At 38.9% G+C, this 27,229-nt stretch overlaps 1 protein-coding gene across 14 annotated transcripts in view; it reads right to left on the bottom strand.

The window, feature by feature from the left end:
• Positions 1–27,229, bottom strand: part of TENM4 (teneurin transmembrane protein 4) — a 1,544,468-nt gene that overhangs the window by 192,308 nt on the left and 1,324,931 nt on the right. For 9 of the 14 annotated variants that reach the window (XM_050333746.1, XM_050333747.1, XM_050333755.1 and 6 more), the window contains 3 exons: positions 22,355–22,607; positions 17,117–17,215; positions 14,800–15,035 (listed from right to left, as the gene is read on the bottom strand). In XM_050333746.1, the coding sequence (XP_050189703.1) occupies positions 14,800–15,035; positions 17,117–17,215; positions 22,355–22,607 (588 nt within the window). Of the gene's footprint in view, positions 1–14,799; positions 15,036–17,116; positions 17,216–19,304; positions 20,398–22,354; positions 22,608–27,229 lie in introns of those variants that run through there. The other 5 variants (XM_050333753.1, XM_050333751.1, XM_050333759.1 and 2 more) reach the window with 2 other exon arrangements.

The following is a 27,229-nucleotide window of genomic DNA, read 5'->3' on the forward strand; positions in this document are numbered from 1 at the left end:
AGCAAAAAAACTGAAAAACAAACTCCTGGCCCTTTATTAGCTTGTTGCTTTGCCCAAAGCTGCAAGCTAAGTGTAATAAATAACCAAACCAATCAATTACGATGCTTGAAATTAAGGCTACAGCTGAAGCCACCAGCTGCTTCAACAGTGTTTGTTAAAAGCACTCTCACAGCAGCCCACAGGCTCTTCTGCCTTCTCCCCTGTCCTCTCAGAGCTAAGTCCTGCAGGTACCACTTCTGGCCTGGCAATTCCTCACTCCAGCAAAGCTCCTATATAATTTAAGGAATTAATAAAATAGCGACTGTTTCCCAGCTAACAACTGATCTTGCCCTGAACAATGAATAAAGAGTTTTTCAGAATGGAAGCTCAACAAAACAAGTTAATGATCACTACTGTGAGCCTGGATTTACAGCAAGCACAGAGGATAAAGGGCAAGGAGGCAAGACAGAAAGTCTTCTGGGCTTCTCAGTTAAAAAACCTATCCAGTTTCTTGGCACTAAGAATAGTCCAGGTTTTGAATCCGCATTTGTGTAAAGATGTCAGAATATTTGCTTAAATAATATGGGGGAGCACACATGTCTTGGAAAAGCCAAGCTTCTCTGTATAGCCCCTCCACCCTCTGCAGCTCAGCTGTACTGGTACTGGGCTCCATCTGGTAAAGTTTGGCTCAACTACTCCACTGATTTCTGTAAGAACCTCACTGCATTGGTGATAACACAGCCAAAGCCAACACAAGCCAAAAGACCGCTCCTAGGAGGGAGGATGGCTTTCCAAAGCCCCCCAGTGTAGCATGGGGGAAAGGAGAAAATGGGAAAAGTGTGAGAAGGAGCAGCTGAGAGGGACTGATACCATAATGAAGAATAAAAACAAGAAAGAAAGGGGAGGATGGTGAGAAATACAGAATGAGAGAAGGTTCGGAAAGAGCAAAGGAAATCTAAACAAAAAAGTAAAACAGATTTGGAATAGGAAAAACAGCTGGAGCTCAGTGATGGAGAAGACATTTACATAGCTTGTTTCTTTGCTCTCCCCTCTTCCTGTGGAAACAAGCATAAGATACATAGTGGTTACATATTCCTCTATAACCTTCATGTTTGACAGTCAGATTTCAAATAACACACTCTCTAAAATGATGCCTCTAAAATGATACTTGAGCTTTGCTTTTTCTCCTAATTGAAAAAAAAGAGCTGAATTCCACCACTGAATTACTCAGGGCTAATTTTGACTCAAGTAAATGTATTGCTTTCACTCCTGTCTCTGGAAGAAACTTGACTGTAATTATCTGGATAACTGTCTCTCTGTACACTGAAATCATATGATTTCTGTAGAAGTGGTAGAATTGACTGTTGCAGAAATAATCATATTTTTGTGACATTTCATGTTATGAAAAGGAGCCTTTCAGCATGAAATAATCACTGGTTTGTTAATCTTCAACAAATCACGGAAGAGGCACAGAGAGGCAAGGAGAATGGAAACAGTAAAACAAACATTAAAAAAAAAATCAAACTGTTTGGTTTTCTCTTACACTGCTGTTCCATGTGCTGGACAAGGCTTCTGTGTCCCAGCATGGTAGAACACACCAACACAATGAAAGTTGAGGACTGAAGAGCTCTCTGGCCCTACTGGTTTGGGAAGAGGGTAAGAGCAGAAGCTGGATGCAGTATGTTGTAGTGCTCTCTTTGTTTGTATGGTCAAGTTATGGACCGGTCTGATCCAAGCTGTTGTTCATGTAAGGGCATGGGAAACTTTGAGTGCTGCAGTGATTTAATACCCAAACATCTAATGGTTCTAGAGATCCCAGTGGTTTGTAGAATCGTGAGTTCACATCATTTACACATACAGACCCGGGGCACTCAGCCAGTCACTGTGAGGCAAGGAGAGTGAGTCCTGCAAGGCCAGTTCTTGCATGGATTTTGGCAGTTACTTTACATTCAAAAACTCTGTACAATGCTCTGTGTTGTTTCTAGTGTCTGAAATTATTTCTTATAAGTAAATGCTTTCCTCCTGTGGCTTAAAATGCTCACTCAAGGAATGGAAAACCTGAATTCAGAAATCATCCTCTGCTCAAAGGAATGTGAGCTTGCACACCACGATGGGATTGCAGCCATGGGGGAACAGAAAATCCTGCACACGGTGCTATCCACAACCCAGATGGATTAGGGTTGCTGTAGACTTAGAAATTAAAATTAACAGGTCCCAGAGAAATGGAGCCCAAAAAGCAGCTTGCCTGCATATTGTTTAAGTGAAGACACTCAGCCTGTGGCTGGGAGATCCCATGGCTCTGCTTCCTGGCCTGTTGATTTATTTGACACAAGAACAATAGTTAAAAACAATAAAAAAGCCATCAGGAGGGATATTTAGGGTAATGCTCACTATTGTAAATTCCCCTTTTGCCTCCCTTCCTGGCTGCTCAGTGATCCACCTTCAATGAGAAAAAAAGGTTTACAAGCCTCCCTCACAGACTGGGTTTGAAGACGCTTTGCTGGGCTGGGCTGAGATTGTTTTATCCTGAAAACTGGACAGTTTATATCCACCCATCCTGAGTGCAGGAGTTAGGAGGAAGGACTTTGATGATAAAACAAAGCAAAAGCTGTGTTGTGTTTGTTTGTGGGTTGTTTTTTTTTTTTTTTTTAGGACCTCGAATGTCCTAAAGTAAGAGGCAGGTGCTTTCACAGCCAGCTCAATACAGACCAGTGCTACAGGATACATTCATGCACCTGGGATCATGCTTGCTGCCTGACTCTTTCTGCATGTTCATAGCTCAAACTAAGCAAGTACCAGATGCAACTCTTTCGGAGACAATTCACGTCTCCTTCTTCCCTCAATCAAAATCACCATGTGCAAAGGAGGAATACCAATGATGGAGAGCTTTCTATCTCTTGAAATTTTGCTAGCAGAGCAGGAACTGCCTCTGGGGAAAACACAGCATTGTGCTAATCACCTGAAGTCCTGGCTGCAAACCGTTACTTGCTTTGATTTAACACTAACTAGTTATTCTTTGACCCCGCCTGACTGAAGAGCTGTATCAATGATTTCCAAGATAGAAGCAGATGGTCTACCAAACAGTATTAGCTTCTTCTTAGGAGAACACTTTATATTTTAATTTAGTTCCCAATTGCTCTTAATAGGGAAGAAAAAAGGCTTCCAGCTGAAGCATCACATTTCTTTGAAACATTCAAGGAAGTGACTAGAAAGACACTATAAAATAAAGCAGTTAAGCTCAATGTTTGTTCAGTGCAAAGAGTCAGCACTTTCTATTCAATGTCTTCCTAATTACCCCTGGGGATCAAAGACTTTTAACTGATTGCTTGTCCATTCAAACAGCTAATAGATGATCACCAGCCCCTCCAGTGCTACAACAGCTTGTAATTTCTTCCAGGAAAGGGAAAATGCAATTTTAAATGGGTATATTTAAATATTTTTATCGTTATTTTAAGGGGGATTTTTTTAAGTGTCAACCTATAGAAAAAAAATAGACATAAACTAAGGCTTTATCCAAGGAGTTGTCTGCTAAAATACCATCAGGAATTTCCTTCACCATCTACACCAATTTGAAATAGAATGGGAAGTTGAAAGATGGACCTCAGCAACACTTGGCTGTTATTAGGTAGCTTACTGCACCAAAGAAGCTTACTTCAGCCCTCACAGCTCTAGTAAATTTGGTGTTACACATGCTCAGGCCTTTCTCAGTAAAATAATATTTTCCCTTCTAGATACCCTTTCTGGCAGAGACCGCATTACCATAAATATTGCTGAGATATTTCCTCAAGATCAAAGTCAATTATAGGATGGTCCCACTATACCTCTAAATGAAGTTTTAATTTGTGCATATAATATTAGAAATAATGGTTTTCCCATTGGGGTACTCACTTCAATTAGAGAAATGAGGACAGGCAGTTCTACCAGAGGGCCTTCTATCCTGCTTCACATTTACTAAAATTCTGGGCTAGCCTGTTGTGGACAGTGTATTTTACAAATGCCCTTTCATTACGCACATATAAACTGCAAGATGCTAATTAAAAAGGGTGTAATTTACATACATAAATCAACCAGCTCTCATGTGCTTCCTTCCTTGTTATCTTAACCTGATAACGGTCAGAAAACCTGACTTCCAAAATTAATATAGCAGTTTGCCTAAAGTCTAAAAAACCACAGTTTTCTGTGCAAAAGTCACGAATATCTGTCTTCTAATAACACCTCAGCACAACAGAGGTGGGATCAGAGTTTAAAACAAATATTTCAGTTTAAGCTTTCAGATCTAAATATTGCTGTAGAATCTGATGTGTGAGCTGATCTCTCGGATGGCTGCCTACTCATCTGTCCTTCCGGACACAAACATGATTTTATTACAGTAAGACAAGTAAATGTCTTTGAGAGCACTGCTTGTGTTTTGATCCTAAAAAAAAAAAATACTGAAAATCCTGAAAACTGCATTAGTGTTATTAGTCACCTTTGCACATTCTCATAGCACTGGAGCCCCAGTTGGGCTGTGCTAGTTGATACAAGAAAAATTAACAAAATTACATTCTCAGAATCCCTTGATGTCCAAAGCACAGGTTTAACTTGAGCTTTACTTAGTGTGAGTAAATCTAGTGACTTCAAGAGCATAATGGAGGTACTTTAAATTCAGTACAAATTTACACATTTTGTAGATCTGGGCCGGAGTGCTCATCAGCATTGTCAAAATTGAGCTCTAAAGCAGAATCCTATGAGCTTCGTGACTATTCGAAGAGACATGAAAAAATTTAATCTACACGTCTTCAGGAGCATCTCATTGTTTTAATTCCTTTGGATGACAAAAGCACAGATATGCTTAAAGCAGGTTTAGGATGTTTAAATTTATTTTCTACTTTTTCATTACATATACTGTTCCAACAGTTGATTTGGAGAGGGGGGGAAAAAAAAATCCCTTTTTTCTTTCCTGTACAGATGAATACAAATCCACAGTCTGAGAAAGCTGATAAAGTGGGTGACACAGCACAATTAACGACACAATAATTTTTTTCTGTCCAGAGACCATGAGCAAAATCCAGGACAATACTTTCAGATGTTATAAATCTAAGTGAATGGTTCAGATCAGTGTGAAAAGCTCTCTCAATAACAAAACTTAACATAAACTGATGATTTGTTCCCTTGGACTTAGAACTAAATTCAGCACTTAGATTAAGGCAAGTGCTAGCAAATGCAACCCACAGTGTTCTCCAAAGAAGACCTACAGTCATCTTTAATTATACCTAAAAAAAGAATTTACTAAAAAAACTCAAAGTTCAACAAGTCAAGCACTCAAAAGTGAGCAAAGAACAGAATTAAGATTGCTTGTGTGATTCTGCATTAGACCCTGTATACATATGTACTCTGTAATAGCCTTTAATTCCCTCATCACAGGCTATTTTTTTTCCACTGGTCCAATGCTGAGCAGAACAATTGCACAGAAATTGCCACTCAACCCTGGCAACTCCAGCACTGCAGCACGTTCAATTGCTTTCTAGGGATGCCATATGTGCAGCCTGGTTGGTAGCAGTAGGAGGGGGTTGGAAAGGGAAGGAATACACTCGATGCAGACAATTTTGCTACTGCATTCTAAACAGATTCCTACAGAGCATGTGTGAACTCAGATTTTCTAGTTTTGTGGTAGCCAGCTCTGGGAGGATCAGGGATGTGATAAAGCACACACCATTGCTTGTTCTCCCTACTAAGAAAGAGGTGTCACAATTCTCCATTACCTCAGCACTTCTGCAATATGAATAGAAAATAACACTGGATTCAATGGCAAAATTTTGCTTAAGTGAGTGACTACACTAGAAGCAGGGATACAGACCCCTACTCTTACAACTTTTGAAAGTCTTTTAAGGCTACAGAATCGTAGAATTTTCAAAGTTTCAAAGTTACTACCTCTAAGGTCATCAAGTCAAACCACTAACCCAGGACCACCATGTTCACCACTAAATCATACCCCCAGCTGTCACATCCACACATCTTTTGAACACTTCCAGGTAGGGTGATTCCACCACTTCCCTGGGAAGCCTGTTCCAATGCTTGACAACCCTTTCAGTGAAGAAACTTTTCCTAATATCCAGTCTAAACCTCCCCTAGTGCAACTTGAGGACATTTCCTCTGGGCCTGCACTTGTTACCTTGGAGGAGAGACTGACACTCACCTCTCCTCAGTCTCCTTTCAGGCTGTTGCAGAGAGTGATAAGGTCCCCCTAAACCTCCTTTTCTCCAGGCTAAACAGCCCCTCCTACCTCAGCTGCTCCTCATCAGACTTGTGCTCCCTCCTTTACCAGCTACATCGCCCTTCTCTGAAGATGCTCCAGCACCTTAATGTTTTCTTTGCAGTGAGAGGCTCAAAATGTTCAGTAGAGGTAACTTAGGTATGATAATTTTGTTTCATCATTAAATACAAGTGTATCAAAGTGCTTACTCAGAGACACAGCCCACTGCCTTGTCCCTTCACCCCCAAAGACTAAGTTGATACTAGTGAATTAAACAGTACCAAGCAGTGTGACTTGATGGTCTATAACATTTATTTGTTAGAAGGGACTCTACCATGACTTTGGCTCTGGTCAGCCAATACCTTCTGAATTCCTGTGCACCGTGTTCAGCTAGCAAAGACTAGAGATCAGTCTCAGAAGATGAGTTTGGGTCTGACCATTCATGAGACTTTAACAGTATAAAAACGTACCCATTCTGGAACAGCTGGATGCCCAGAATGGTCTCACATACATGTTTCCCAACCTGAAGTTGCCCATGATGCAGTCTGACTGGGGAAGGTATACTGTATAAATTAACTGTGACTGACCACCTGGATTATTACTGTTTGGAATATCATTATGCTTAGATTGTGGGATTTGGGGTTTTTTTACCCAGGAAGCCCTTTTGATTCTTGATTTCATTACAATTTCTGCCATAATTAAAAGAGATTCTGCTCCACTGATAGTCCAATTAGATTGTCTTTTGAAATAGGGTAAGCATAGCCGTCATCTCTGCTAACTGACTGGTTCTGCTCTGCTTTTCAAAGAGTCTCTTGGCATAACAAAGTGATGCTACAGTTGTACTAGGCAAGCAAGGTGTGATGCTGTTGCTGTGTCATGTGCTACCATATTTGAAAACATCCAACATATGCTGTTCTCATCATCTTTCTAGGCAAAAGCCTCTGACTGCAATAAGGACAGGCTTGGAAGTTAAGGTATGATAAAACCAAATAGAGAGGAAGATAGGAAAAGCTTGTGATGATGGGAGAGTTTATAGGTTTTCATTGAAAGACAAAGATTCAACAACCTCTATGTATTGAGCATCGAATTCCAGTATCTCAAAGGGAAGTGTGTAAGTGGTCCTTTTGGAGATTTTAAGTTTCAGTAAAAAAAGTGTTTGAAATATTAACAGTGGGAAAGAGCAGATTGGACCTTTTGCTCATTATTTTACAGATCATCTAGATGTTATCTGGGCAGTATACTTAACAACAACACTTCACCCCATAAAGATGTATATCTAGCACACAGCCCAACTTTAACTACAGGTAAAAACCTCAGAAAATGCATCACTGCACATACCCAACAGAAATGTATGATCAGGCTGCAAAACAGGCTTTGAAGCCATCTTCTAATTTATGCTAGAAAAGGGTGGGAGAGAAACACTAAACTATACCCAAGGAATATTTTTCACTGTCAGTGACATCTCTAATTGAGATTACTCTATGAGTAGTTACCCACAAAAATGTACGGTATTTAAAAACACTGAAAAAAGCCTATTACTGGAAACAATTCTTTCTGTCTCCACTTAACTGCAATTAAATTATGTTATTTCACACTAATTAGTATGAAGTAAAAACAAGGACTCGAGGAGAACTCCTTCCATGAGATATTAAGATCTGTAAAATTGATTCTTTTTCAGCATCTGTGTGCAAAGGTCAATCGAAGCTGTGAAATAAAGATTATAGCACCACATCTGTGCCACTGTCATAAAGGCCAGGCCAGCACTTCTGGAGTCAGCCTGCTGTTATTTTCTTTTCTGGGGGCTTATAGCAACTATAAAACCTCACTAAAAGCAACTGATAAAAAAGCTTACGGGCTGAGAGCCTGTATCTTACCATTTAATAAAAACAGATGAAATTAAATTACTCTCTCCTTGTATTAAAGATTCTCAATTTTACAAAAGGATCAGGCATCTAAAGGGCTAACTAATGTGTGGTTTCATGGTGCACTGATAGAGACTCCCAGATTAGATGAGCTCTCTGGATACACAGCCTCAACCTGCTTTCGACTAGTTAAAGAATCAGTCATATTGGTGGACTACTTCTAAATGGAAGGCATTCTTCCAATGATCCCACAATGATGAAAGAGGATCAGACTTTGACCAAAGGACCTCTTCATTCAGTGTCAAAATAAAACAATAAGCAGAAATAAAAAAAAGTAATAGATAAAAGCCCAGAACAATAGGGAAACAGAGAGTAATCTATATAAATCTAAAACCATGCAGAGAGGTGAAACGAAGCTGAGGACATGAAGAAAAAATATATGGTTTGGAAAAAAACAAAGAACAATAGAACACTTTTTTAAGTGTACTGAAAACTAGCAAACCGATCAACAATATAGTTATTTACCTGATGGAGATGGGGAAACTGTTAATAATGTTATAATAAGGGTTGAAATGTTCAGTAACAATTTTTGTTCTAGTTATTGAAAATAACTACGATAATGCAATTAATTCACAAGAAATAAGGTTTTTTCCAGTCTATTAATAACCAGGAATTATATTAAACTACATCTATTCAAGGACAAACATTTTTAAATCTGCAGGCTCATTTAACTTTTACCCAATAAACGATATAGCAGAAGAGGAATCTGACTCACTGATTAATACTGAATCAGCTACCAGAGATGATAGTGTACAAATATTTAAGAAGGGAAAAGAAGAGGATGCAAGTCACTTGGATTGGGCAGTCTGACCTCTATTACAGACAAAATAATGGAAAACATAACACAGAATTAAACTGATAAAGAAAAAGAAAGTGAATGTGGTAGCTCAGGCCAACAATATTGCTTTTCTGAAAAACAGATCTTGAAAAACAAATAGTCACTAAATTTTTTTACAAGACTACAGTTTAGTAAGACATTTGATTTAATTTCATTTGATTAAAGAAACGAGCACTTTCCAATGGTAAAGAGCAATTTATACATGTACTTAAAAACTAAGAACTTAGTATTATCATTGCTGGTAAATAACCATCATATGTTACAATTTCTTGTGGAATTCAACAACTGACAGTCAACCTGAAATTATCGAATGTTTACATGAGTGTTACATAACTAAATATAAAATCATGGATCACTAAACATGTAGATGACTCAAACACTATTCAAGTGACAAATACAATGATGAGGACAGAACAGACAAATAAAAGAGCTGGGTAATTTCTACATTCGAATGATTCAAACAAAAAGTGTCAAAGGCCAGCTTATACACTTCAGATAATGGATAGCAAATTGTTTCCGTGAAATGGGACACTGGCAACTGAAGGATCAACATATGTCATTATTTATATTTTGTCTTTAGTCAGGTCAACCTCCAGAACCAAGAACATATAAAAATATATGCAGACTTTTCCATGGTTATTCCCGATCCTGTTGCAGGCAGTGGGTGCAATGTCAATGACTCTGACTGCATTTGAACCAGTGCTAAAGGAAATGGAGTTGCTACAGTTTAAGAGAAGCATGTGCATGAGAAGAATGAGGCCCGTATTTCTCAAATGCCATGGTGTATGAAAGGAAGAGCTAGATGTCATTTAAGCTGTACCACTCAGTGATGGAGTGGCACTAATCATGCTTGTCCGCATTTTGTACAAAAAGAGCCAGTTTTAACAAAAATGTGGGGTTTAATAAACTCAATATATTCAGGTTCTACTACAAATGATAAAATGATAGTGCTGGGTCCCTCTCAACCAGTGTCCTGAAATTTTATGTTTCACAAACATCTATAGGACAGAAAACATATTACTGGTAATACTACAGCATCTTTCAGACTGGATCTGACATTTTTATAGATTAAGGATAAAATTAAGTAAATGAGACCCACAGTTACCATGTGAACTGACCACAGTGATTTTCTGAAGATGCGAAAGAACCAAGAAAAGTCCACAAAGCTCCTGTTAATGTACAGGCTTTGCTAGATGCTAGAACAGATTGCTTATCTCCCATTTCTGCCTTTTACCTAAGACAAGACAGAAATAGAAAACATTCAAAGATTTTGATTTCCAATCCTTGTAAATCAAAAGAACAAACATCAACAGTAGCAAGACAGAGCTTAATCTGGGATCAGAAAAGAAATATTAAAGCAGAAAGTGAAAGAAGCTTGTTGGCAGGGTAATAAATTGCTTTATATTTTAATGTGAATAAAAATCTTAATATGAAGGTATAAATGTAGGATCTGTAGATACGGATCAGGTTTAATAATTAACTTTTCCTATGGATCTCCAGTGGCATTTAAACACTATGGTAATTAGTATACTATACATCATAGCTAACTAGTTAGATTGTTAAGAGCTTTGGAGAACTGCTTTAAATTGGGTTTGCTCCATAGCATCAAAGAATCATGGACAAACTGAGCTAAAGTTAGCTTTCAGGGTGATTCTTAGACAATAAAACAAAAGACACTTTATAAACACATCACAGTCCTAACACACTTTTACTGTCAAAGCCTTTTGCCTGCAGCAAGAAACACTGTTCTTTAAGTGAAGCTGCATCTGTACAGAGTTCAAATGAACACAGAACCGAAAAGCAGAGAGCTCTGACTCCAATAAAAAGGAATGACTGTTTTGGCTTCATAATACGTTTTCCAGCCCTAACTTTAATCTAAATCAAATGCCCATCTCTCTTGCTGTTCATGCAACGCGACCACAGCACATGCTTAAGTATAGGAAAATTGCAAGTGCCTAACTGCATCAAATTGTACTTCCATCTAGTCTGGAATATACATCAGGCAGGGGATAATACCTCCTGTTTAAGCAGGCAGAAACTATTCTCCATCACTAATTCATTTAGAAACTGTTCCATGGATCTAGCCAAACAGCTGCTGGGCATGGAGATCTGGATGGGCAAACAGGTCTTTTCTGTTTCTAAACTCAAAATTCTTCCTCCCAAACAGTACAGCAATGTCAGAGACTCTACAATGCTCTCCTAGCAGGTCTGGCATCTACCAGATACAGAAACTGCTGGAAAAGTATTCAGATAGCAACATACCTCACAGTATTAGCTCTGCCATAATAATCTTGCTAGAAATTAGCCCTCCAAGGCATGGTATATGGACTCCGTGGTATATGGACCCCATCACATCCCAGCAACAGCCATGAAAATTTTCCTTGTTTAGCTGTCTATTGAATGGACAGTCCTAAAACAGGGGATTTAATTTTAAAGTGATGTCTCTTCATGACCTTCTAGAATAGCAAATTTGCAGGGTAGTTACAAGCTGCTCAAAGAGGCCTTTGATTTCAATGGTTCCATCGTTTTAATGCTAAAGCCCTGATCTACCCCTGTTTTTCTCTTCAGTGCTCCCACCCCACAAGACAAGCTTCTGCCAAGATTTGCATAAGCCGTGTATGCACGAAACACTGACGGGCATTGTTGCCACTGCCTCACTGTGGTGCCTGAATATTTGAAAAGGTGGCAACAAGTCAATCAAAAGCTGCTTAATTCAAATGAAAACCAGCTTCTGATATTTAATACACTCTGTTATATTTTGTTTGCCATTATCTCTTCAGACCAGTGACTCACTCAGCCCTGTAAAACCTTCAGCTTGATCACAGTGTGGACACATGATACCAGACATTCAGCTGCCGTGGACGTCTACTAATGCCTCCTCTCCTCTTCTTTGAAACAGCTCAGTGAGATAAATGAACCTCAGACTGTTAAATGCCATAAAGACTTACATAAAATAGTAGGAACTCCATCTTTTAACCTCAAACAAATGATTTAGTAAGTGCTCCAAATGAATTTCCAAAATGAACTGGCTTCAGCAAAGAACTTCAGAAGGGACCCAATGCCTCGTTGTTTCCATGCAGCTCTGCCTGTCTCAGATGGCTGCCCATCACAGTTGTGTCTGAGCATCTGTCACACAAAAAGTACCACCCACAGCAGGGTCTCTCATGTATCTCTTGATATCTTTAGCTCCACACACTTCTGCAGGAAGGTAAGGCCTGCAATGTGCTACTGTTCTAATGCAATATTCCAATATTTTAATAATAGTGCAATATTCTAATATTTAAACAGAGGATGGTGACGTGCCTGATGCTGTGAGGAACATCCTAAAGGCTGAGATACTACTCTGAAGGTTTGCCATTAACCAATCATTGTACAAATAATTAGATTACATGCCAAGCCGCTGCCATGGGGCCTGATCCAAAGCCCATTCACTCAAATGGGAGCCTTTCCAGTGACCTCAGTTTGCTCTGACGGATAAAAATGTTCATTAAAAAGATAATTTCTATGCTTGTTTTAACTAACAAGAGCAGAAAGAAAGTATTAAAGTTCCCTGCACTCATGAGCTGTTATATAGATTAAACCTTTTACTCATGATTAAGTTATACCTTACCATTCAGATTGTCCCCATGGTATCAAAAAGAGCAAGATACTGCTTAAATGAGAAACAGCATCTGTAAGAAAATGCAACTATGCAAATATAGGGGGAAACATAAAATGGGAGGAAAAACAGTAATTTGTTTTGTAAACACACCAGGTTATTTAAAAGAATAAACACATTCCTCTTAAGAACTGCGCAGTTTATATCAGAATGCAAAATGTCTCAGCTTAACTTAGTGAAAGGACAAACATTTTGACTCCCTGATTAATTTTTTTTCTTTTGGGTTAGGTGATACGAATCTCATCTGCAACTTGACAGGATGTAAAAAATAATTACAAATGAAAAGGTTATTCATAATTTTTAAATGAGTTAATTAGTAAACCCCGCCAGAGTCACTCATTACAGTAATTAATAATTGATTATACTTGAAATTAAACACAATTTTTCATCAAAATCTAATTAAATATCTGCCTTTTTGCTTGTTGATTAGAACACTAGGTCTGGTAGAGACAATCTTTGCTAAATATGTTTATGCTGAACTGAACCATTGAATTTGATTTTAAATAATTGATAGTTCCTTTAGAAATTAGTAATTATGACCCATAATTACAGCAGTTCAATCTGATCAGCATTTCTGGCACCTTGCCAGCCATCCATGGAGTCTGGTGAATGCCACAGAATTCATCTGAATGGAGACAAGAAAAGGATGGGAGGGCACTCAGTGGACCTACCTTTTAACAACACTAACTGTGATTTTAAGCAGGAGCGTGATCTTTTGAGAACTCTGAAAAAGAGAGTTCAAGAATACCGAGTGGCAAACCCAACTCCTCTCAATCTATCAAACAACACACACCTCCTCCTTCAGAATTTACAGGCACCTCTCTGCTGAGTTATAATGATTCTCCTCTGACACACTGAGATAATGTCCAAAAGAACCATGTTCAGGGCATAAGGAGAATACCAGACAAATGAGAAAGGCGAGTCCAAATGTACATAGCAAACGATGGAAACTGACTGCATATTTCATCAAACTACTGCTGATTTAATGTTGGTTAATTAATCATTCCTGCTCCTCTTACAGGAGACATAAAAGTGACCAGAATATGATGCAAGGCAGAAGTGGAAAAGTATCAGTCATTAAAGAAGTGTACATAAAAGGAACACAGTAAAAGCAATCCTTTGTGGTAGTGCTAATTATACTCATGTGAAATAAAAGCAAAAATCTTTCGATCCAGACTAAGATTTGTAATACTAACCACAACCTTTTATAGATCATTAGTGTACAGGAAGTCACAGTGAAATCAAAAAGACTTATTTGTGCCATGAGAATCAGGCTTTTTTACCCATGATCACATCTAAAAGTGTCTGACAACTAGGGCTTGTACCACTGACAGTTTAACAGAGAAGTCTAGGAATGGACTTTTGTAAGACATAACACAAATATCAAATCTAACTGAAGAAAAAGTAATAGTAACACTCCAACTTTACAGGCTTAAAAATACAATTCTCACTTCTAGTAGTTCAATTACTTTTGCAACATACAGTAAGAATGCTTTTTTTTGCAATGAACACCGACAAGCCTCACAAACAAAGGAAGTTCAGATCATGCACAGCACAAGAAAAATTCACTGCTTCTCCACCCAAGAAGCAAATTTTACCTGCTTCCCCTGTTCTAAAAAAGGCTCTGTTAAACCACAATGTAAACGCATTCCTTCTCCATCCTCCTGGTCAGCCTATGAACTGAACAGTATAATTGCTTTAATGTCATTGAAATGGACGCGTCACCAAACCATAGAATTAAAACACATTTTTGTGTATCAGAATCTTGGTTCTGACCCTGTCCCATAAAGGTCAACTCTCATCGACACGGATGTGACTGGGACTGGGACACAGACTTCACTGTCGGTTTTAATGGGCTGCTTAGAAAAATCCTGGTGGGTTTGTCTCACTCCAGGTACACTTTCCTCTGCAGAATGTAAACAGTCCATGACACTGAAGGGAGCACAACATATGATTCATGTTTTACTAAGCTCTTCTGGCTTTATGACATATGTTAAGCTCCCTGCCATAATACTGCATAACACTGCAACCACAATGAAGTCAACAGAGGCCTTATTTCCCCACCACTTTGTACCACAGTCTTGACCCTTTGCTTCCCAAACATCAGCACTATGGGAGGTTTGTAGAGAAATGAAATAAAAAGAAGAAAAACAAACAGAAACGAGCTTACCTATGAAATAGGCCAGCAGGATCACCAGCGTGACTGAGATGACAATGGCACTCAGAGCAGCACATTTCCAGTTACAGTACTTATAGGGTTTCTTCAGGTTAAAGGCAGGTCTAGAAAAGGTACTTCTGGGAAGGGGCCTAGGGGGAGGTGAGTACACAGTGCTGGACGTCAGGGGATATCCCGGCGACGTTGTACAAAAAAGGGGAGAAGTGCCTCCAGGTTTGAACAGGAAGTGCCTGAGGGAAGAAAGACCAACAGCAAGTGACTCCTCACACAAATCGATGCCAAGGGAGACATGGGGTGGGAGAATGGCGACTGCTGCTGGGACGAGGAAAGCAGCTTCACACAATGCTGGCTACGGACATGAACGGCATGCACAAAAGAGAAGAATAAAAATCAAAGGCAAGTCACACAGAGTAAAGGGAAACAAAACCAGACAAAAAGATCACAGTGCCAACAATGCCACAGAGAACTCTTCAAGGGCAGGAGTCCCCTCTGTGGAAGAGCTGGCATTAGAGTGAGATGAATACCCCAAGCACAGCTACGGCAGACTGGTGGTACAGGCAGAACCGGGAGCCTGTTCACACTCCCACAGAAATGCCCTACAGAGGCTGAAGAGGACTGTAGCTCAGATTAAAGAGGGGGGCGTTTATCAATTCATTGATCACTGCATGAGAGCGTTTTTTGTGTGGCATCGGTGAGTGGTAATGGGGAAAGAGAGCTTAAGCCATTCCGTAGCACCCAAATTGTCACAGAGGGGAATATTCACACTGTCCCCACACAGCAAATTTAAGCACTGGACAATGGCATGGCTAAAAGCATCAGAGTCCTGTGTATTGCCAGTGGGGAGAGGCACCTGCTTCCAGATAGCAGTCCAGAGCACCTTAGTTTGATGCCTACCTTTAAAAAAGTGTGAATTACTGTCAAAGACAACAGCATTTCCTGTCCAGTGACATTGGGAGGCACCGTATTTTGCCCGTTATGACAAACGCAGCCTGAGCGCCAGCCTATGAGCACTTCGTGTGAGACTCATGAAAGTCAGCACAAAAAGAACACACTGAAGTTCATGAGTTCCTGAAATGAAATGTCCCAGTGGGAGTTCTGTCTAGGATTCCCAGTGGGAATCCTAAATGAAAAACCTGATTTTGGTGGGACATCATGATGTACAAGGCATTCAAAATCTGGGAATGAAATCTGGGAAAGGGATCTGACTCATTTATCACCAAGCTGATGTAAAACAAAAATGCAGCTTGTGAGGACTGAGAAACAGCCCCAATGCACTTTGCACATTCCGCCATCGTTTATGGGGCCAGATTTGCAGCCAGAGCAAATGCAATCAGCATGGATCCTTGAGAGTCAGTTAAGCCAGTAGCTAATATCAGATGAAGATGTGACTCTGTTTTCCCCATGAAGTCACTTGTGCAGTCACAGCAGGAAATGACACATACAGAAACATCACCATGCAGAAAAGCCACCACTTTGTGCAGTAAAAAGTAACACATAATTCTCCAAAATAGATGTTTGTAGTACTACAGCCATGGTTTTATTGTTACTCTAAGCATGACTGCTGAGCATTAGAGAAAGATCCTTTATTTCTACTAATGCTCTACATAAAAGGATTGATTTTACAATAAGTCATATAGTATTCTGTGTCTTGAAAAGGATTTATTTAGACAGAGATGTATCTTTTCTGAGCAAAGAGGTACCTGCAGTAGTTCAAGTACACCAAAAAGATCTTCTGTGAATAATGGCTACCGAATTGGAAATTGCCAACACAAGGTTCAACAGTTTTGGCACTAAGAATCAAATTAAAAGCTGATTATAACTTAAAAGACAAGTGATCAAAGGGGAGGTGAACATGCCAGAATGGGTGGGTAAATCAAACTCAAAGGCTTGGTTTACATACACCACTAGCAGACACTTGTCAGATAAGGTATGTGGAAGACATCAGTTTAACAATAAAGTATCAGGCTGCCTGTACGATAATGGTTAAAGATTTTTATGAAAATTAAATTGATCTTAGTTAATACGGGACTTGAAATTGCTGTAGGTACTTCTTACTAATGAAATTACTTTCAAAACAACAAGGGAAGAAAAAGCAAATGGCATGCTGTGGCTCACCAGCATATTAATGAGTCTGCCATTAATATGTACAGGACATAATGCTCCAAGTCCCAGAACTTCATTTTTTCAAAGCCATCTTGGAAGAGGGCAGCAGTGGTGTTGCCTTTAAACATCACTGATATGACCAAATGCTTTCATGCAAGGATCATAATGACTGTACAGTAAACAGGAAGACCACGTAAGTGTCACATACCCATCATTGTAAGCACCGTCATGTCGGGAGGAGGTGAGAATGTCCATCTCAATGAGGTTGTCCTGCAATGTCTCTAGGAATGTCTGCTTTGCTATGTTTCTACATACATATGGAAACATGAATGAAGCCAGTGAGTCATGCATATATGAAGTGTGATCTTATAAACCACAATGGTTATAGTGCAGTTGTGAATGGAATTAGAATGATGGACCATATATTTATATGTATAAGATGCTACACATATACATATATAGCTTTTAAGAATGTTCACTTCTTTATATATACACTATATATATGCATATACACACATATAAGCACACACGCCCATGTGCATGTATAAAAAAGAGTTGCTCATTTCACATTATTTACTGCCACTGATATATGAAACCTTCTGAACTGCTGGATTCAAAGGACTAGATTTCAATCCAGCACAGCTGTAATCTGGTTATACTCTTCCATCTATGTTACTATTACTCTGAAAAGGTACAACATAGTATCTAAATCCCACTTTGGCCAATACTTTGGCAGCACACTTGCATCTAACATGCTTATGGATTTCTAGCAAAAATCTGCTACTCCTTTGCTTTAGTTTCAGTTTTAGATTTGAAGAACATTTTAGTTTCCAATTTGATTAATTTGCTTTCCTTTTTGGAGCAATAACTTCCTATTTAGAAGTTTCAAAATTCAAGTTTTGCTCAATAAGAGTATTCCAATGAAAGTCTCTCAGGGATAAGCAGACAGAAGCTAGAAACAGGTTAAGCTGTAACCCAAATTCCAATACCAGAGTATTTGCTATAATCTGGCTTTAAACAGGCAATAAGTAAGATACCTAGGGCCTAAACATGAAAATGCCTGGGACTGACCTTGCACACAATAGTGGCATTTTGCAGTATCTGTCCTCCCCAGCATGAATCACATTTTAACCTATAAATGCTGAACTGTTTTGTATTTTTTGAGGAGAATAGTAGAACATAAAGAATTTAGTAAGAGGCACAGCTGGGAACAGACTGTGTCTTTCTCACCTTCAGGCTTGTTTCTCAAGACCAGGCAAAAGAACATTCTTCCCATGCTTTTTAAAACAAAAAACCAGTCCTGATTTTGCCCATGTCTGTTTTTAGCATCAAAAGTGAATCTAAACCTGAATGTGAACAAATCCCCTGGCCAAAACTAGCAAAAAAATCCAAAAATATGGTAGCATTGTGACACTTTATCACTTACGTAGAATTAAAGCTTAGAGGATGTAACTGACATGAACTCAAACAAGAATTCCTCTGTCAGAGAAACTGGACTCAGGATAACATGCTAAACCATGAAAAACCAGTACTGTCACATCATGCAAACCTTGATACTGTCTCTTTAAAATGTCCTCAACCTTAATTTTCATTCTTAATCCTTCCTCTTCCTGCTGCTTAATGCCAACACTCATTGAGCTCAACTCCCTGCTTCTAGAGGCCTCCGGGCTGCTTTGACAGTACAGATCTACTCCTTTATCTAAGTAAAAGTGAAGTGACTCCTATTCATAGCTTTGGAGTAAAGTGGATCAACATGCATGAGCTGTGTGCCATAGCACTTGAGACATCAATCCATCCCCAAGTGTTTGCGGCTTCCTCACATTCCCTGGGAATGCAGGAAAGGCTGGATGCTGAGTTCAATGCAAAAAGAAGCAACATATGTGCATGCACTGAGCATTTAATGGGTAAGAGGCAAGGCTTCTAGCAACACACCAATCAATAAAAGTTCATCAGTAGTTAAAATCCATGTCAAATTGTTTCCACAAATTTCAGTTGTGGATTGTCAATAAAACAGAAGAGGGGAGGGTTATATAATCTCATAATGTATGCATCTGTAACAGAGAGGTCGCTGGGTCACCAGGGTGACTGACGCATGACTGTCCTCCTCACGGAAGGCTGGACAGGGTCTGCTCCCTTGGAGATCACCTGTGAATTGCTGGCTAGTTACAAAACACTCTTCTTTCTCATTAGGAGCTGTGGTAGCAGAAATCTGACCTTACATGATTACCACATGAAATTTCCTGGGAATGGAAGTCTCCTGAAAATTTGCTGGTTTGTCAACTAAACGTCCATCTAGTTGGCATTTGTTTGTTCCCACAAGGTCAAATGTAAAGGAACAGAAAGGAGGCCACAGAAGAAAGAAGACCGAGGAATAAATATGGGGGGAACTGACTTACCTGTCAGGAGTGACTGCTGAGCAAAGATCTTCTCATCACAACCTTGATAATACATGGCTTTTAAAGCAACAAAAAAGGGAGCAGACAGGAAAAGAAAGAGGAGAAAGGAGAAACAGAGAAAAGGGAGTAAAGGGAAACTAATGAAAAGGAGGGAGAGAAGAGGAGGGGCTCTTCCTCTTGCAACATATAAAATTCTCAGATATGCTTATCCTGTCAGTTGTATACTTGTGCTACACATCTCTGCTTGCCTTTGCAATACAGTAAGGAAATTTCCAGGCAGTGACAAACTATCCTAAATTCCCAGTTCTGAATACTGCCTGGAGTCCATGGCAGTCAAAATCAAGTCTTTTCAAATTCTGGGCTGTTGAAAGTCCATTAGTGTAGGCAAGTTTCACAGCCTGTGACAATCCCTGTTTAAAAGATGCAGCTTTTTCTTCATGTTTTCTCTCTCTCTGTTGACCAATGTGGGATTAAAAAAAAACCAACGGATATTCAACAGAAATACAATTCCATTTTTGACATGAGATTACTATAATCTCCTAACTTCAAAAGCCTTAATTCTTGGATTAATGTCTCTGGGCCAGGATTTATATTTTTACATATTGGGTATTTTATTCTCTTAGGTGATGGTCCTTTTTTTTTTTTTGGTTCTAAAAATCTTTGTATTGGGGCAGATCCACTTCATGGAAGAGGTAGAATTGGACATCTGAATCTGCTAACCAACTCTGAAGCTTGGTCTTTTATGTCTACAGAATTCCCACTGAAAGAAATGGAAGACCTCTGCATGTCAGAAGAGTAGACTGTCAGAGTGGAGGAGATTAGTCACAGATTTACTGTTCATCTATGCTCCACAGCCTCCTCGCTTTATGACACCATAATAACACATTTTATTTTCTTAATGCTGTATAAGTAAAGAAACAGTCAGTCATGCTCATTTGCTATTTGGCATAAAATTACACATTATTTTCTAACATACTTGTTGTCTAAAGGAACACTGGGCAAAATTATGCCATTTCAAGCAACGTGTTGAAAGACTCAACATCAGCCTTAAAATAACCGGTTTTCTACCAAATTAATATAATGGTTAGATTGAGAATTAAGTACAAATGTCACTGATCTGTGAAATCATTAAATGATGCAGAAAGTGCTCTTCATGCAGGTAGACCTCCAACTTCCAGTCTGACAGCAATAATGTGACCAATCCAACCTGCAGAAAGAGCAGTCTGCTTCAGATCTTGAAAAAATTTCACCCACAATGATTTCACAGAGAATAAATGAGGAAGGTCTTTAAGATGTACTAATTTACAATTTAACAGGAACAGTCCAGGACTAGCCAGATAATTGCTCTCTCTGTGAACTCCTGCATTTCTAAGTAGAGTTGTCTCTCCAGCACTCTCTGATTGCCACCAAAACTGGACAAATGGAGGCAGGATGTTTACAGCAAAGAGTTTTTATCTCTGACATTTCTCCACTGGTCCAGCAGCAAGGACATTCCTTCTCAGTTTTAAGGTGGTGGGTGCTGAGACATTGCAGTCAGATGTGAGGATATCTTTGCACTACTTAACCAGTATATTCACAACCCAGTTTAGGAACAGGAACAGGGTTTCTACCGTAATTAAGGAGCATTATCCCAAAAGAGCTGCAGGAGTGGTGCCTAAGTTTTTTTAAAATATAATTTTAAGAAGAAATAACACATAAAACTCAATGCTTGGGTATATATGCTTGAGAATTAGTGACACGATATAATTACTGAAACTGTTGCCAAATCACACTTGCATTACTTGTTTATAATTTTGTCTTAATCTTTTGGATCCAGTTCTTAGTTAAGTCTTGTTAATCAAGCAGTCACAGAGAAATTAATTATCTTTAAATGCCATAAAATGTGGTCTGTTTTGGAAGTTTCAGAGGGCCGGTAGACATAGCTCATTCTCAAAAAGATTGAGGCGTGCTCATTTTTAAAAACATTCTTTTAGCAAAAGTTGGCAAAACTGGGTACAGTTTGTCCCAGGATACAGACACAGCTATCGCTGCTCTCAATGACATTTCCACAGGCAGCAATGCGACAAATTTGGCCCCTGTCTCAGCTTTCAGTTACTGTATGTTTTTTGCTGTCTAAAATCTTGTTGGTTTGAGAAAGTTGGACAAATGAAGGAAAAAAGACAGTTGAGTAAGTGCACCATGTTTTAGGCTTGGAAGACTTCTCTTCATACAGAAAAAGGCACCAAGTATGTGGGCAAATGATTCTAGCATTCCCACTGGCTTCTCAGTAGCAAAGGAAATGGTGAAGCAAAACCTCAGGAGAATACAAGTGGGACAGCAAGTAGAGGCACTCACCACAGATGGGAAGAATGAGGCTGAGGTAGTATGGGAACTCTTTTTTCCAGAACCTACATAGAACCTGAACAAAGCTATGAACTAGAACAACTCAGTGCACACTTATCACACCCTTCATGTGCTGCTTAGGTGGAAAGGACCTTAGAAGCTAAATGGAAGCACCATTAACTGATTGATGCCCTGCTATCCAGTGTTTCTTGCTTGCTGAAGCAATGCTGTAAGACAATAAAATGCAGCAGCTGACCTCTCCTTATTAGGTAAAACAAGATCAACTTTTCCTGAATGATGTACTGCAAAAGTACCTGCTTGATGAGGCACAGCCAGAAAGCCAAATCTTTTCGATATACTGACTGATTTCAGTTTTTTAAATAGGATATTGATTTATCCTACCACATAGGAAGAAAAGACATTAAAGGAAAATAAAAGAAAGAAAACAAAGAACCTTTTAATCTATGATCCTGATTCCAATTTTAAATGAGGAAAATAACCTTATGAACAGCTGTTAAAGACAACATTTTTAGTTTACTAAAGAAGAGCAATTTCCTCTTCTCCTAGTCCAAATAAAAAGACACAAGGAATAATAAAAGCAACTCAAAATACATAAGTCAAACACCAGTTCACAAACTAGAAGGCTAGCTCTACAGATATGTGTATTTTCCATAACATCCTTAGCACACACAGTCAGAACATTTTAAGTACTAAAGAAAGTGACCTACCTTGTCTCCAGTGGGATGTTACTATTAAGTAACCAGTTGTCCTGAGCATGGGCTGGCTCTTGAGTAGTGGCTGGTTGTTCTCCAGAAAGAGAGTGGTCTGTAGGAGCTGGGCTGGGGTTGCTGCGTGGAGTGAAGTTCCCTCTGTTTAGGGAATTGATGGAGGCCGCGTGATGCTGATTTGGGGTGTGAGCATGTGATATTGGAGGTGGTGGAGTTCTAAGTCTTGAATGATTTTGAAGATTTGGAGGATGATCTAAAACATAAGTAAAATACTTTTAAGGTTCATGATTTAAGTGGTTCCATACTGCATTCATTTATGTGCAGGCACTTCTAAAAAGTACGAAGGCTGGGATGCCATATATCCTAAATCAAACTCAAAAGGGTAACACAGCCTTGTTCCATATGTTTTAATGACACAGCATTGATCCCTCAGCCAGCTAGAAAAATAGTTCAGTCTGATGCACAAAAGTTTTGAAAGTTTAAAGCACTGCAGATAGGCTGTCCTGACAGCCAAGTTAACTCCAGTGAACAACTGCAGGTTGCAAACTGCAATCTATCTGTGACACTGATTTGTGATAAAGCATGAAAAATACAACCAGTCTGGATAGATAACATATTAGAGCCATTTTACAATGGATATACAGCTCCCAGAGAAGTCTGTTCTGCCTGGTTTGCCCGACTTTCAATAGCTAAGTCAACAGGAAGACTGAGAATATATTTAATCATAGACTGATTTTAAGGAAAGCCATGAAAGCATGTCAGGGTTATACAATTTAACAAAATCCAACAGTTTGTACTGCAAGAGACATACTCAAACTGAGTAAAAAATGCATGTGGTATAAAAACTAAGGTGTCAGGAAAATGAAACAACATACGGTGAAGAAAGATGTAAAGATCAGGGATATGGCTACTTTGAGTAAAACTCCAAGTATTTCTTAGCCAGGAGAGTAGGGGAGGTAGATTGAGGAAGGCAAATATTTGGGTAAGACCAATCTACTGCTGATTACATTTGTATTTTTATTTTTTTAACTAACCATGAAAGATTTTTTTCAGGTTTTCTCGAAATGAATTAAAACTAAACTATTTCATGGAACTAGAGGGCGATTAACAGTTCAGCACACTGCATATGGGATACAGGAAACATATACCTCTCTGATTTCAGTAGGTTTATGCTCAAAAGTCATTAATACTGTGAACTGGGACATAAAGCCCAGAGAGGTTGTGGAGATATCTCCTCACTGGAGATACTCTGGATGCAATTCCGTGCCATGTGCTCTAGGATGACCCTGCTGGAGAAGGAAGGTTGGACCAGATGATGCACTGTGGTCCCTTACAACTCTACCAATTCTATGACCCTGTGATTCTGTAACACACAATACCTATGTGATGCCTTCCTTGAAAAGAATGTCTATCCTATCAATCTAATACTTACCAGACAGACTTCTGTATCACAAAAAAAATAGCATGCATTTATTCTCTAATTAAAGGCCTCAGAACTGAGTTAACTGTATGCAGTTGTAAATTACAGTGAACGGTACTGAACATTTATTGACACTTTTGAAATTTGGATTAGGACTTGGATTTGGGAGAGGAACATAAAAAGCATTCACAGTATCTCAGATAGTACCTTCTCAGATAGTTAGACACATTAGATAAAATATGGAGATGTGTGACACACAACCATCCCCTCCCTCCTCACCCTGCATTGACTCAGACTACCTCATCATTAACTATGGCTGATGACACCAGAACCTCAGGGTGGCTTGCAGTGGTCTAGCAAAAAAAATTGGTGTTAATTACAAAGGTGCTATTTTTCTGATTTAACATGTGTCTACCTCTGGCTTTGTCAGGTTAGACATGAGACCAGTGGTATATATTCCATGGGGAGAACTGAGTGGTTTTAGGATCTCAATCCATTTTACCCTATACCCTGAGAAAGGCCAGATAGATACCTTAAAAGTGATGTTTTCTCTATTTTGTGTCAGTATTATCAGAAAACAACAGGCTCAAAAAAAGACGTCTATAGTAGTCATCTATATTTGGACAGACAAACTCTTCATGGCAATCTAACGAACTATTCAGAAGTCTGACTTACCAAAGCTCAACCAAAATTAATAATGCCATCCTGGAGTCTGAATTAACACTAGCTCTGACAAATTTTGCACATCAGCCAGCAAATTAAAGGGGATAGTAATGAATATAGACAAGAAATATCAGAACTAAACTAGGTCTGACCTCACCTCTGCAGCACCATGTGAATCAAAATGACCAATCATCCTTGGACTGGATCCCACTGGGGACTGGTGTTTAATTGAAATCCTGACCATGGAGGTAATAAAAAGAACAGTGGAAGAATCCTACTGCTGGCTGAGTTAAACTAGTGACCCTTTCCCCACTCAACAGATAGGAATCAAGACAGGAACAGTTTATTAAATCCAGGCTGAGGGAGATGAACATAAATAGAGGGTTTCCAGCTTTTAGGGCTGTCAGTCTATCACCACTCACAAGAACATAATTCAGCCCAGAGAAAATGACTTGTCTTTTCAGGAGCAACATACTAGAGGTTTCCAAGACCAGGCCTTCAAATTGCCATTATATGCCTGAGATGAATACTCTGTGCAATCAAGGGGGTAAACAGGTAGACCCTGGAATACGCAAAAGGCATTCTGTGAAGTTCTCCTGCTATTGGATGACTTTGCCTACTGGAGACACCATTTTCACATTGTGAGTCAGAGCCTGCTTTCAAAGATCTGCTATGTAAATTCCAATTTACACCCTATTATTGCAGACACATTGCAGATGCTATTATGGATAATGCTTTCGAATCAAGTAAAAATGTGTCATTTTCATTCCCTATTTGCATATCCTCTGTGATTTCTTTGCTAAGTAAAGACAGCACATGTATCTTACTCTGGTCTATGTGATTTTTCACAGGATTTTATAGCTTGTATTTCTTTTTTCCCTGACATTTAGGTAGCTTTTCCTTCCAGAATGTTTTTAATTTCTTTCATATACAAATTCTGAACACTATGTCATGTCTGAGCATTACTGAATTTAATATATCTTGACTACAATTAGTAATTGCTTTACAATCCCTTTTTTATTGTCTGCTTCTCAAGTTAAGGGACATTAGAAATAAAGTGCAGACAAAAGCACAAGTTATGAAATCTTCCTACAGAAAATTACTGCAGCTTTGCAAATTTTTTTTGATGCAAAAAGACCTATTAAGGTTCTTACTCTCTGTGGTCACCAAAGATCCTAGGATCTTTGCAAAGGGATTTGCAAAGGATAATGGAAGCCCTCAAAACGAATTCTTTCTCGATTTCCTAAAATTTCAACTGTCTCCTTATTTGAACATGCTTGGAAAAGCTGTGGATGTCCCATTCCTGGAAGTGTTCAAGGTGAAGGTGGATGGGGCTTCAAGCAACCTGCTCTAATGAAACATGTCCCTGCACATGGTAGGGGGGTAAGGACTGGATAATCTTAGAGGTTCCTTCCAACCCAAACCTGTGATTCCATGATTCTGAGATTATTAACTAGATCAACAATGTTTGAGTGATTTAAACTGTGTGGTTATATTTCCCTACAGGAAGAAGAACCTTAATGCTGGCTGCAATGGCTCTTTTACGCCATGTGAGTGCATGGATCTTATATACTAGGAAGATGCTCTGATTATCCTGCTGTATATTATATATGAACACTGTATATTTATAGCTTTTAGGCAGCATTGAATTTTTACAGATCCCACCCTGTAGGTAGGACACAGGGAAAGTCTGATTTCCTCTTTGCTGTCTAGAAAGACACAGACTTTATCATCCCCTCTCTACTTGTTGTTCCAATGAAAAACCTGACATGTTATTCAGAAGGATCAGCCAAACTAACAAAATACAAAGGAATAAAACAAACACCTTGTAAAACACTCATCCAAATTTTTAATATTTCTCAGAGTCAAGCAACACAGTTTAAGAATGATTTCTGCCTTGAAGGGACAGCAAAAGAGATCTGTCAATAGCAAAGGAGCCCTCCCAGTCTTAGACATCAGGTGCCAATGAAAGAGCAACCCAGAGACAAAGTTCAAAATTTATAGAAGATAGGCTGGCAACTGTGAAAGTCTAAATAGCCCAGAAGTTAATGAATGCCCCATAAGCCTCATTTTCTCTAATGGGTATCCAAAGTGTGTCTAACATAAAATGTCTGTATTCAAATGCAATGAAACTTTGGAAATCTGAATACAAAAAAAAAAAACCCACCAATAGAAATCAAGTTGCTTTTATGGTTGTTTGTTTGTTTTGTTGGTTTTGTTTTGTTGGTTTTTCCTTGTTGGTGGGTTTTTTTTTTTTTACATTAAAATGTCATTGATTAACACCAGCTTGGTAATCACAGACAAAGCAGAGCTGAAAGATAACACAGTTAATGAAGCTTGTACTTGGTGCACATTAGAGAGCCTTGACAGAATCCTGTGAATGAAGAACTGAATAAACGTGAACTATAAAAAATTACCAATGAGAAGCTAATATGGCAAAATTTCAATAAAAGGTCTGAACCTCATGTTCCTTTTCTCTCCCTTAATCTTTAATGAGTAGTTCTGTTTTGAAATTAGTCTATGTAACAATTACGCTTTCTGATTCATTAGGTTTTGGGATTGTGTTCAGGGCAAACGTGCTAACCTCTGAGTGTGAAAGACATTCTCTTTTTTTTTTTTTTCCCCCAGCTTCTCCTGTTCCTCCACACATTTGTCATTTGTATATCTGCTCATATTCAGACAGCCTGATGTCTGACTGGTGTCTGGATTAGGTACAGGAAATATTTCTCTTTACTCACTGTATGCAGTGCCAGGTGGAATGAATCACTCAGTGCTCCCTTGAACTCAAGCTC

The sequence above is a fragment of the Myiozetetes cayanensis genome, unplaced genomic scaffold (assembly GCF_022539395.1).
Source record: "Myiozetetes cayanensis isolate MyiCay16 unplaced genomic scaffold, myiCay2020 scf5-8, whole genome shotgun sequence".
NCBI lineage: Eukaryota > Metazoa > Chordata > Aves > Passeriformes > Tyrannidae > Myiozetetes > Myiozetetes cayanensis.